We start from the raw sequence: 12,862 nt of genomic DNA, 5'->3' as shown, positions 1-12,862 counted from the left end.
CAATGACGTCGAGACAGATACACAATATACAATGAGAATACACAACAAGCTTACAAAGAGACAACAACAATTAAAACATTCAGATCAATTGAATAAAACAGAACAATAGCCTAATTAAAACAGTTACAAGTGGAGTGGGGCTGATTCAAAATGATAACTTTAAATTGGTTAACAGTTATGAGTGTATTTATTTTAATTTGATGTTGTAGGCTGTTCCAGGAGTCAGGGGCACTGTGGCTAAAAGCAGTTTTACCAAGGTCAGACCGGGCGTATGGAACATATAACATGAGCATTTCAGTTGAGCGGGTTTGATAAAGCCCATCTGAAATATGCAGCATTGTTGTCAAATAGAGTGGCAGCTTTCCGGTCAGGGCTTTATATATAAAAATATGCCAATGTGCATCACGTCTCTCTTTAAGAGAGGACCACCCAACCTTTTCATATAAAAGACAATGGTGAGTGTCATAAGCATCTCCTGTAATGAACCTTAAGGCAGAGTGAAAAACGGAGTCTAGGAGTTTAAGACATGATTGAGATGCATGCCTATATGTGGGCCGACAATGAGTTTAAGGTAAAAAGCTAAAGAGACAGCAATTCCAAACAATATAATTGTTTATTTATTTATTTAGAGAATAAATTACAAAGCCCTCAGTAGCGGAACCCTGAGGACCAAAAAGGGGAACTTATTTCGGTGTTGCACCTGGTGGTGCTACAGGGAAATGTACACTGAAAACAAAAGGCGAGTGGTCAGGCGTTACGTGAAAAACAGACCGCAAAATCAGCGTCTCGCAAACTAAGACAGGGCAGGCTGATGGAGAATGAGACTGATGCCTTTTACCGAGAGCTGCCAAAAGTGGTGAGTAACACATGTATTGAAATACACTTTTAAAAAAAGAGAGGAAACTCTTAGAGTAGGGTACCGGTAAATGTAAAATTAACACTTGTGGTAGCTACATGCTAACGTCAGCTTGACTTGACACCAGGAGCTTCACGCGCACCTGAACGGCTCCGTCAGCTTCAAAACCATCGAGAAACTCATCAGCCGAAAACCACATCTCAACATCGGACATGACATGACAGCTATCGGTAAAGGCCAGCGGAGGACACTGGATGAGTGAGTATGACTATGTCCAGGGTTCCTGTATAGATCCTTCAAAAATCATTTTTTATATTTATTTTTTAAATGCTTGAAACAATGCTTCAATGTTATGTCTTCAATCAATATTTAAAAAATCTTAAATATGCTTATTACATGGTAGGATTGAATCTTTTTTTCTGACGTACAATTAAAAAACTCAAACTTATTGAATGTCTGTTTTTTTTTTTTTTTAATAAGTGGAATTTAAAAAGTCTTACATTTCATTTGCCTTGACCTGTAGGAATGAACCCTGGTGATCTATTTTCCATTTCATTTATTTGCTTAATCTGTGAGTTATGTAGAAACATATTGGTTCCTTTCTGATTACTGGTACATCTTTTCTATGTTTAGATCAACTGTGTTCTGACCGGTGATAGCAGGCTTACAATGGGGAGGAAGGGTCTTTTGTAAAATTGTTAAAGGCATTAAAAACAACAAGACATATGTGTCCACAGGTGTTTTCAGGTCTTCAAGGTCATCCATCAGCTGGTGGACACGGAGGAGGATATCCTTATGGTGAGGTCTGGCTTATCATTAGTTAAATTAAAGATAAATTAGCAAGCCTTTGCTTTTTGACCCAGAATAACAGTAACAGATCTGATCTTTATTGCCAGGTGGCTTCAGATGTTATCAAGGAGTTTGCAGCAGATGGGGTCAAATATTTAGAACTGAGAAGCACACCAAGAGAAGACAAAAACACAGGTGAGAGACTGTTAAACATGGAGCCATATACCCTCTGCAGTGTTTTTTTTACCACATTATTAGGCCAACAAGTGTATTATATTTTCCCTAGGGTTAACAAAAAAGAAATATGTTGAAACTGTCATCAAAGCCATCCAACAGTGTAAGAGTGAAGGAGTGGACATTGATGTCAGGTAAGCAAAGATTATGTCAGTGTGAAACGAGTGCTAGAAATATATTTCAGGTGTGAAAAAAATATGGCGTTATGTTTGGCTTCTATGATCCAGTAACTTGATTGTTTGCCACTCTAGCGCATTTGTCTGAATGTGCCCATTTGTTCTGGTAAAGGTTCCTGGTGGCGATTGACCGTAGGAATGGGACTGATGTTGCCATGGAGACAGTGAAGCTGGCCGAAGAGTTCATGCTGTCGTCTGATGGTTTGGTAGTGGGAATTGACCTCAGCGGAGATCCAACGGTCAGTAGTAAAGTTTACTCCTAAAATGATGCTTCATTCGAGTTAAACCCACTAGATTGGTAATAATGAGACAAGCATTCTTACAGGGCACAGCATACTCAGAATTAGTCGAATCATCCAAAGCATGAAAATATGTGCTTAATGGCTCCAATAGAGATGGGATGAAATAGCCTACTTTAAGATTGTGTCGCGTATTGAGCTAAATAGCACTTGTGTTGATTGTAGTGAATTTCTGTTGCTGGGAAATTCCTGAATATCCTCATGAGTGACTTACATCAAAGCAATATGGTTGGAATTCCATTCATTCAGATTATAAATAAGTATTTTTCTACCTCAATAGGTTAGGTATGCATGCTTTTGTTATAATACTTCCTGTTAATTAATGCAGTTTTTATTTTAAGATTGGAGATGGAAAAGACCTGCTTCCTGCTCTACAGAGGGCCAAGAACTGTGGGCTGAAGTTGTCACTGCACCTCTCAGAAGTATGATGACAACATTTGTAATGTAATTTATGATCTGTGGTTACATTATCTGTTAGTGCTTTGACAGAGCGACCACTCACGTTGTAGGTGCCGTCACAGCTGGAAGAGTCAGACTTGCTGTTGAATCTTCCTCCAGACCGGATCGGTCACGGAACCTTCTTGCATCCTGAAGTGGGTGGATCTCAAAGTCTTGTTGACAAAGTACTGAAGCACAACATACCTCTGGGTGAGTTTGAGATTACATTATTATTTTCCTGTGGTGAGCAAACTAAAATGACCAGGTATTTGGATTTGCCAACTTGTCCTTTTATTTTAGAGCTATGTCTGACATCCAACGTCAAAGGAAGAACTGTTCCATGTTACTCCAAACATCATTTCAAATACTGGTACGAGTTAGGACATCCAATTGTGATTTGTGTAAGTTTTTCTCCTTGTACCTCAAATGCAATGTTTTCCTAGTACAGCTTTTATTTTTATTTTGTTAGGTGCTGCGAAGCATTGAACATATTTGTATACCAATATAACTAGTTTAAGTGCTGATGCACAAATTATTTTCTCTTTTGTACATTTTTATTTTTAAAAAATATGTATTAGAAATGTTTTTAGCGAGAAGCTTTAACATTCATCCAATTGAGTTGATCACAAAAACTGTTGTTCAACTCTTTATCAAATATAAAAATGTAAGATTTAGTTACTGCTCTTTATAAGAGTTTTTGAAACCAACAGGACTTACAAGTATTGAGGTTAAATATTCAGCCCTAACTAGGGGCAATCTAGTGGGTTCAATATTGTATTATCATTTGGTTGGATAACTTGAAAGTAATTGATTCAACAGAGGCCCAAATATCCTTTTAATTCTCAGTATGAGTGGAGCTAGAGACTACAACTCCCAAAATCCAACTCAACATGTCATTATTCTGACTGAACCTGCATGTTAACTGCCATATCACAGTATTTTTAGTAACATCTTAACTACTGCTTTCACAGACTAAGTAAAGCTGCTTGTGATAAGTGAAATGACACCGATGTGTTTTGACACTTAATGGTGAGAAAATCAATAGTCCATGAATGATTTTTTTATTCTTTGTCACATAACAGACTGACGATAAGGGAGTCTTCTCTACAGACTTGTCTCAGGAATATCAGCTGGCAGCTTTCACGTTTGGTCTGAGTCGTGAGGCCGTGTGGCAGCTCTCCCAGCGGGCCATAGACTGCATCTTCGCACCAGACACCGTCAAACAGCAGCTCAGACAGAAGTGGATTGATACCCAGCCTCAGGGGATCAAGTGACATGTTCCGTGGAGCCTTAAGCAGATAATATACCTCAAATTTCATCTAAAAAAACAACTTTTATTTGTAGAAATCATGACAACTAAAAAGGGAATTTTAAACGTTTTTTAAACGTGTTATTATCTACTGATTGATTAGATATAATGTAAAAAAGAAAATCAATAGATATCCAGTCTTTTGCTCTTCAGTATCTGCAAGTTTGTCCACGTTTCCAAGTTCTCCAGATGACGCTTTGTGATCACACACAGTCCCATAAATGCAGCACCATCACATCTTCTTTCCGAATTTGCCACGTTTTTCCTTGTTCTTAAATTTGCCGTGTTGTGTCTCCTTCTTTTTAAGTTTCCCGTGCTGGGGAGCCCCATTGCTCGCTGTGGCGTTTTCCCCTTCATACTTCCTCTTCTTTTCACTGCGGAGTAAGAAAGACATTGTCACAAACGTGTTTTTCTACAACAAACTCATCATATGGCCAAAGATCCTGTCTGTCACTGCACCTCTTGATGCTGACGATAGCCGGGCTCCCTGCTTTCTTCAACACCTGGTCCCATTCCTCATCCTGTCCACGGATCTTGTACCTGGAAATACAAACGGAATTGTGAATAATACAGGAAATATCACAATGTGCATTTTCACACAAATAATGACCGAGTCCACCTCTCCTCCCAACTTCACTCTACTCACTCCTCCAGGTCCATTTCTTTCACTTTCTCCACATCCTGCTTGTGTTTCTCCTCAAACTCCTTAGCTGCTTCATTCTGGCAGAAGAGAAAAAAAACATTGATTTACAACTTTTCCCCCCGTCTGAAAAAGCCAACCATAATGTGAAAGGATGAAATGTTTTTAATTAGGTCTATATAATGTCACAATTGTGTAAAAAAAATAAAAATAAAAAATGTTTGTGACAAATTTGAAGCTCAAAATTCCAAAGTATTTTATTCACAATGTCAAAGCAGCAATTTCTCAGAAGGAGCTTAAAACCAGATTTTTTTTTGCATTTTTGAACCTTAAAATCTTTACCAACATACCAGATCATCATTAAGGCTTGCAACAGTTGGCTCCATGGAAACTTCTTTAGTGTCCGTCATCTGTGCCTCAATAGCTTTCTCTTGGATGCTGGTGAATACCTATGATATTACAGGCCAGAACAATTAAATATTAACAAGGTTGAAATGGTTTTAAAGCTAGGTTTGTATGGCATCTTCTTTACATCATGTTACGACTACCAAGAACGGACTTACTTGAACAAATTTCCGGATCAGACGGTTGAAGAGGCCCATGAGCTGCGAGCTCGGGAGCTCAATTTCCTTTTCTAGCTGATCCACTGATTTGTGCTGTAACCCTACACCCAGCAGTAAAGCCTAGAAACGCATTGGGGATAATCAACAGATGACAATTAAACTAAATGTAACGACAAATGAACAACCGAGATCATAACCAGTGAGAGGGACTTACACACTGTGCGGCTGAGAGCGAGATATCGCCGAGCTGCTTTAGGAAAAACATGCGTGCCACTGTTGGGATCAGGTCCATGATGAGGTGGTAGTCCACCATGCTTCTCGAGTACAACTCCAGACGTTTCAGGTCGTAAGGGCTGAAATTGGCTGCTAGCTCGGCGCTACTGAGAGCTGTGGAGGACAGAGGCGAGTCAGATCAGAGAGTGAGAGACGCAGAGGGAAATCTGACCAGTTTAGAGGAGACTTACTGCTCGTCTCCTCCTTGGACTTCTTATTCTGCAGGATGCTTAGTGCCATGGACGGGTGGAAGCGGCTGAACTGGTAGGAGAGGAGAGACAGGAAGCGCCGGCGAAAATCTGACGGAAAAAAATAAAGTTCAGTTGGGCTCTTAACAGGCTTTAAAGAAAAAGTGGACAAAGTACAGCAATGGTCGAGGAGGGTTCACCTTTCCAGAAGGCAGAGAGCCACTGGCTCTGCTCTGGGTCTTCATCTGTATTCAGCTCCTTGAGCATCACACAAGAGTGCTCTCCTGTCAGGTCATTCTAGATACAACCACACACACACACACACACACACACACACACACACACACACACACACACACACACACACACACACACACACACACACACACACACACACACACACACACACACACACACACACACACACACACACACACACAATTACAGCATATAACAGCACAATGTACCAAAACACACTAAAACAAAGTGTTAAAAAAAATTATAATAATTATATACTTACAGGGGTTTGCCTTAAGTAGACTGGAGTGTAACCTGCTTTCTTCCAGAATCTGTCAGATTACAAAAACTTTTTTTTAAATCTCTAAATCCACAATAATATTACAACCCCTCTCCCATATTCAAAAGGTAACTCACTTGTGCAGCTGTGAAGTGAGGCCGTAGGAAACCCCTAAATAGTCCAGTCTCTCTGCTCTCCTCTCACTCAGCTTGAGCAGCAGAGGAGGGAGCTCCTTCCGTGGGGTGATCACCTCTTCCAGCAGACTGACAGCCTGGACAACAACAGGGCTACCGTTACAGAAGTGCTTAACCTTCCTCGTCCAATCTCTACATTGTGTATAATTTCAAGTTCACTTCCATGAGGAGTTATTGTCTTTCAAAAACAGCTGAAAGCATTTTATGCCTTTGATTGCATTACCTCACTACTAACAGAGGTGATCTCATTGTGGTTGGACTGTGTGCTCTCATCCATGGTGGGAAACTTGCCCTCGTAGTACATCTGCAGCAGCTGGAGAGCTCTGGAGCCGTAGCCCATCTGGCAAACAGGATGAAACAAGTTACATACAGATCATGATGCATCCATATTGATTAAAAGCTGCACAAGTGCACGGAGGCCTTTGCCAGTTCTTACCCCTTGGTAGTCTGGATTGACAGCTATTCTCACCACCCTGCCTCCAGAGAGGCCGCCAAACTCTGGGTCTTGGAACTAGAATGAACAGAGACGGTTCATGTTTACACTGTGGTAACAGTTAGCTATAATGATTGTCAAAAAAGCTTTTAAGGCCCCCGATATGTACCTGTTCGGAAACTGTCCAGGGGATAAGGTCACCAGAGGCCTTCTTTCCTCTAGATAGACTGTTGAGAATGGACTGTCGAGATATTTCTCCCTCCAGACACACCTGAGGCACCAAGGAGGAACAAATGTACATACTAAGAGAACAAATACAATAGGGTAAATAAACTGGCTTTTAAATCATAATGGGCAGAAAATTAAAATACAAAGACAACAGAAAAGCCTGGAGCTTATTCTCTGAATTAATAAAAAGAATGGATGATTTGGTGGAAGTTTTACTTTTTACTTTCAAATGTATGGAGTGGCCATCCCTCTCGTGACCATAACAATACATAGTTTCATCTGGTCTTACCTGCACCACAGCCAGGACCTCTGGCAGTGAGTTCTGAGTGGGAGGAACAGGCGGCAGCAGGCAGAACAGGTGATGGGCCGGAGCGTCGGACAACATCTGAAGGTCGTTTGGTGAATTCTGAAGCCAAAGAAAACATTGCGTCAGCAAATAAACACAAAGATGACACAGCACTGTGTTTAGGATATGATGCTTGTGGAGGAAGAGAAAGTTGTGTGAATACAAACTAATATCACCTTGTAGTGCGACGACACGTAGAGGGCCATCAGCCTCTGCAGGAAGGCCTCTGATGCCTTGTGGTAACAGAACAGGGTGTCCCTGTTCACATAATATCTGGACAGTGTGTGTTAAGGAAAAAGGAACAACAAACGCTCACCTACAGTGTGATTCTCCTAAGTTTCTGTTAATCAAACGGTACATGTGACAGGCAGAAGAGCTTTGTGGGCACTCATAAAATTGTATAATATCTTTAGTAATATTTGAATCGATATGTGATTACACATTGATTCATTATCAAAGTTAAATTTTAAACAAATTTGCAAATAATTATCTCGTCACAGCTTCTAAAATGTGAGGATCTCTTTTATCTGAAAAAACAGGCAATCTGAACACGTGACCTCAGGCTTCTGGAATTTGTACTGGACTTAAGTAACATCTGCATTTTTGGACCAAACCGTTATCCAGAAAGTAATTAATCAATAATGAAAATAATAATAAATGGTAGCCTTTAAAGCACATTAAGGATACAGATCACATGTCTGTGGGAGTGGGCAGCCAGAAATGAGCCGGGGAATGTTCAGACAGTCTAGACAAAGAAGATCATTCAGCCACTTTTCCACAGCGTCGCCTGGAGCGTACCGGATGGACTCATGGAGAGTGACCTCGACGAGGGAGCGAGCTGTGTAGGCAGACAAGTGAACAGCAGTCAGACATGATGATAGAGCTGCACCACACCAACACCTACACACAGCCACAATATACCTGCTGCCAGCTTTGCTGTGTTGGTGTTCCTGTTCTCTGCTGACATGCTCTGCTGACTGTCGGCGCTCTGCGTCCTCAACTGCTGAATCAGTTTGAGGGAAAGGGAGCGACCAGTGCCTTCATACCTACAGAGGTGAAGAAAATGACTGGTCAGAAATGCAAACAACTACAGCTGATATGATGAAATGTTATTAAGCTACATTATATTAACTCTTATTAATGCATTTTTAAACATATTTCTCGTGGCTTTTTAACTTTTATTTCAGAAAACATTTTTACTTTAAAAAAAATCTTTCAGACTCTTTTGAGAATGACAATGAAAGAAAATGTGAAAATAATAGTTTCTTTCGGCACTGCAAATAGCTAATTAATTTTGCTTCTACTTTACTGGCCATTAAATCCATAGTTCTCAGACTCCCTTTTTGTGATGTTATAAGGACTACATTAATGTGTTGTTTGATCATGTAAACATTATCCAGCCTGTGACTGACCCGTTGATGGTGGAGGCCATGAAAACCAGATATGGCCCCAGCAGCTTCTTCACCAGGGGAAGAGGGATTGCTGCAGCCTCATCAATGACCAGCAGTTCAGCCTGGCCCAGCTTCACCGCATCACCTGGGTGGATGTACTGTTGATTGCATAAACATAAAAGGTCAGATATGTTTAATTACTGTTGGAAATAACAGGATACAGGGGAAGGTATGGTACGGTCTGGTTCACCTGGATCGTCTGCCGATGCTCTCTGAAAATGTTCACCCGCACCACAGCTTTGTTGAACTCAGGATTCAAAGACTGGATGATTTCATAGTCCAGATGCTCCTGCAAATAAGAAAAGGGAGATGTTAGGAGACGTGCGCTTACAGCATGAACTATTACTGATGCAGAGAGGACTCTCAGCCTACCTGATACTGCAGACAATCAAAGCCCTTGAAGATGAATTCAAACATGGTATGGAGGTTGTCCGGGCTCGGTGAGGTTACAAAGATATTGGAGTAGCTGCAGAGAATGTCAGGCAGTCATGAGCAAACATTTAGGGCACTATAATAGAAAAAAATTATATATTTGTATGACATTATACAGGTAATCTGTACCCAAAAGCCACAGCTCCGGCAACAGCCAGCCCCAGTGCTGCAGACTTGCCTCGACCACGGGCTGCAGTGAGAGCCACGGTGCTCCTCAGAGTCTTCTCTGAGGTCGCCTCAATGAACTTAAGCACCCCTTTAGCCTAGAGGACAGTGCACACCTTTAAAACTACATTTCAAAAGGCTGATATGAAGCTTGTTTGCTTGAAATCCCAAATGTCCATGAATCTTAATAGTGCATCTTTAGCTAGAAGTCCTGACCTGGTCCATGGTCCTGCAGCAGTCTACCAGCACACCCACGGGCTGAGTGTCCTTAAGAGACTCCTTTAGATCTTTCAGCTCCTGTTCCCGTGGAGACAAGCCTTCCTCCTGAAAGGGGACCAGACAAAGTGATCAGAAATCTGGCAGTCTTTAGCCAACGAGGAAGCAAGCAAACTATTTACGCAGAACTTCTAAAACAGTAATCAAAGACCTTTATAGAAGAGAGCAAAGAAGAATAAAAGAGACCGAAAAGGCAAAATAAAAACAAGGACAAAATGTATGAACCACAAAATATCAAGTTATAAAATCAATAATAACCAAGTTTTATTAAAGTGAGCAGTTGGTGTAAAAGGGGTATAAGACCATAGAAATTAGGCCTGTTTTAAAAGAGGCCTAAAGACATGATGTTTGTATGATGAGTAATACATTTAGAATCAGTTGAGTCTGCGATTCTAGAGAATGCTTATTGTCAAAATCACTTTTGTGCAAAATATGTAAATATCTCCATTATCTGCTACCTATACGTACTGTGTGTGCACAGTACACTGAAAAAAACTGAGTGTTAATACACACCGACTTGGCTCTGTAATATTCAGCGATTATGACAACAAGCATTATACAGACTCCACCGTTAAACCTTAAACCATTAGAGACGTTGGAAACAGCTAATGTTCTTTATTTCTTCAAAACTGACTTTTAATAAGTAATCTATAATCACACACTAATGGCAGACGGGTTTTTCTGTTGATCAACGAATAGACCGAGAGACTAACCGCCTCTGGTCTGACGTTGTTACCTGTGTCTTTGGGGGGACCGGCTTGATGTTTGCCATATGGCTGGAGAGAGGCAGGATGTTGAGTTGGTCGTCGATGACAACGCAGTTATTGCAGGATGAAAGCGAAAGAATGAACCTAGGAAAGGAAAACAATAAAAAAATATTGAACAATACTGTTAAAAGTGTCATCCCACAGTGCAGAAAGCAACAGAGGAGCACCCACCTCTCATTGAACCTTCCCACCACATCCTGGTGAGCCTCGGTCCTGTATCGAGAGTGCACATCCTGCAGAAAAAAACAAGCCAATATGAAACGTTACCAAATTGACTGGCTGGCAAACAGAACCGGACACGTGTGTGGAGGTTGGACCAGGTAAAATACTCACCATAGTCATAGTGTAGAGCTGCTTGAGAGAGTTGATGGTCCTCAGCAGTAACACCACAATGCCACCTCCTTCTACCGTCTCAATGGTTCTTGCCAAGAGATTGGGAGTGATGGCTTCAAAATCCTGTGAAGCAGAGAAAAAGAATGCTCTTAAGAGACAGATTTTATTGCTTTTATGCGGTTCCCAACATTTTTGTTTGGATTTGGAAGCAGTAACATCTTGGCACTCACTGGACTAAAAGAACCCAAAGAGGAGTGACTCACCTGCAGGACACACATGCCAAAAGTGTTTCCCAGAATCTTGTGTGTCTCGTTGTAGTAACAGTAGCGGATGTTTGTGGCGGCGATAAAGAGCTCAAAGGGATCGTCCTGGTTCAGGTTCAACGTGCCGGTTTTGATCTTTTTCTGGAGATGTCTCATGCGCTTCTTCCGGTTGCTGTTCAGGACACGTTTGACAAATCAAATCTCCCTACTCTTTTTGAAACAAAAAAATGTCAACACAACTTCATCTCTCTGAGAGGAGTTTACACTCACCTGCTGAATCCGAGGTCCTTTTTATAGCACCAGAGCACAGAGGGTCGTGCTCTGACGGAGGCTTTAGACAGCATGTGGTGCAGAATGACAACCTGAATCGGAGAGAGATTTAAGTGGTTTGAAATGGCAAATGCAAAAAGAGAAAAATATTAAACAAGCCCACACAGCTGCCGAAAATGATGACTTGAGGAGATGAATAACCTGATCTCTCCCACGATCTCCCACCACCACAAACATGGTCCTGTGCTGCAGAGCGACTCCATTCTCTATTTGGACACGGATACGGTTGTCTATCTTCTTGCGTACTGTCGCCATTGTTTCACTGCAACCGAGAGAAAACACACACACACACAAACAAACAAATGATACAAAGTGTAAACAGTGCAATTTACAAATACAAAATGTGCTGTCAACTGGTTTCAGAAGGGACCATTGACTAAGGTTTCAGCCAAAAACAAACCAGAGTTAAAAACCGCCAGGAAACCAAATATCTGCCCCAGCCCGAGGAAGCAAGGGCACACATTATTTTCAAACATTCAACGTTTCCGGTTACCTTTTCTAAAGAAAGACACACTTCCAGTTGGTTTATCTCATGAAACTTCTTAAAGACGAGCGGCTGAATTGTATTTACATGCCAGCCATCATGCTGTTGATACACTCACGTGGAGACACCGACACCCGTTCATGGAGGACCCCGGTGTGACGTCAGAAGAGCGCGACGCTTTCAGAAAGCAGGGGAATATTCAGCCCCGAATTCATCCTCACAGGTGGACTTCTCCACAGCTGAAAAATATGACCAATCCACATGCAACTACTTGATAAATGGTGACTGTTTGACGACAGTCAAACAGTCACCTTTTAAGCAAGACTGTAAACAAAATAACTGGTTATGACTTGTAAAAAAGTGAATATGTCTAGTATTCCTGTATGATGAAACCTGTGTGTTTCAGACTGAGTGGATCATCAAAGAGAGCCACTTTTTCATGTTAACTTCTTTAAGGAATTTGGTGACTGAGATTGGGATCAATCTTTACAGTTTCAGGTGAGAGGCTGATTAAACCCATAGATAGTATATATTATATAGATAGTATATATTATATAAACCATATTGGAGTGGATACTGGATTAAACCTTTTATATATCCATGGATTAAAACCAACGGTATGTGCACCATTTCTGCCTGTGAATATGAACTCAGGGGGAAGATAACCCAAATATCAGAGGCAAAACACTTAAACCACAGCATGAACTAAATTCAAGTTTATTTTCGATTGTACCCCAAGGCAGTTTGTCGAGATTTTGTCAGCACAAAAAAACAAACAATAGATAAGTCTAACATTAGTGTAAAAGTTAAGGTACTCTTCAAAACAACCCATGTGTACATGTTGCACACATCACTTATTTACACATAAAATCTTAAAT

The 12,862-nt window shown here is 41.0% G+C and overlaps 2 protein-coding genes across 2 annotated transcripts; one reads left to right on the top strand and one right to left on the bottom strand.

Moving 5' to 3' along the window:
* Positions 1-744: 744 nt before the first annotated feature.
* mapda (N6-Methyl-AMP deaminase) lies at positions 745-4,069 on the top strand. Its single transcript, XM_080027249.1, has 10 exons — positions 745-856; positions 984-1,114; positions 1,594-1,654; positions 1,753-1,840; positions 1,932-2,013; positions 2,168-2,294; positions 2,696-2,776; positions 2,864-3,002; positions 3,093-3,193; positions 3,875-4,069. Exons 1-10 carry the CDS (start codon positions 812-814, stop codon positions 4,064-4,066), a joined length of 1,047 nt encoding a protein of 348 aa, XP_079883375.1. The 5' UTR covers positions 745-811; the 3' UTR covers positions 4,067-4,069.
* nat10 (N-acetyltransferase 10) lies at positions 4,070-12,131 on the bottom strand. The gene is made up of 29 exons (XM_080027248.1): positions 11,994-12,131; positions 11,642-11,762; positions 11,441-11,532; positions 11,171-11,342; positions 10,908-11,030; positions 10,746-10,807; positions 10,544-10,658; positions 9,748-9,855; positions 9,496-9,629; positions 9,307-9,400; positions 9,125-9,223; positions 8,896-9,032; positions 8,405-8,529; positions 8,171-8,321; positions 7,660-7,756; positions 7,427-7,543; positions 7,079-7,180; positions 6,913-6,987; positions 6,700-6,816; positions 6,420-6,553; positions 6,286-6,334; positions 5,966-6,062; positions 5,769-5,876; positions 5,519-5,691; positions 5,305-5,424; positions 5,092-5,190; positions 4,748-4,821; positions 4,561-4,641; positions 4,070-4,475 (listed from the first exon to the last, which is right to left on the bottom strand). Exons 2-29 carry the CDS (start codon positions 11,753-11,755, stop codon positions 4,334-4,336), a joined length of 3,111 nt encoding a protein of 1,036 aa, XP_079883374.1. The 5' UTR covers positions 11,756-11,762; positions 11,994-12,131; the 3' UTR covers positions 4,070-4,333.
* Positions 12,132-12,862: the final 731 nt, after the last annotated feature.

This window comes from Ammodytes marinus, assembly GCF_949987685.1.
Source record: "Ammodytes marinus genome assembly, chromosome: 5".
In the NCBI taxonomy this organism is placed as follows: Eukaryota; Metazoa; Chordata; class Actinopteri; order Uranoscopiformes; family Ammodytidae; genus Ammodytes; species Ammodytes marinus.
The sequence above is the reverse complement of the archived record's forward strand: the minus strand, read 5'-3'. Positions and strand labels throughout refer to the sequence as shown.

Coding starts and splice junctions, on each gene's coding strand:
- mapda (XM_080027249.1), top strand. CDS start 812: ATGGAGAATGAGACTGATGCCTTTTACCGAGAGCTGCCAAAAGTG. Junction 3,003..3,092: donor GAAGCACAACATACCTCTGG/GTGAGTTTGAGA, acceptor CTTTTATTTTAG/AGCTATGTCTGACATCCAAC. Junction 3,194..3,874: donor GACATCCAATTGTGATTTGT/GTAAGTTTTTCT, acceptor GTCACATAACAG/ACTGACGATAAGGGAGTCTT.
- nat10 (XM_080027248.1), bottom strand. CDS start 11,755: ATGGCGACAGTACGCAAGAAGATAGACAACCGTATCCGTGTCCAAATA. Junction 9,630..9,747: donor GCTGCAGGACCATGGACCAG/GTCAGGACTTCT, acceptor ACTGTCCTCTAG/GCTAAAGGGGTGCTTAAGTT. Junction 7,757..8,170: donor CTCCCACAGACATGTGATCT/GTATCCTTAATG, acceptor CACACTGTCCAG/ATATTATGTGAACAGGGACA.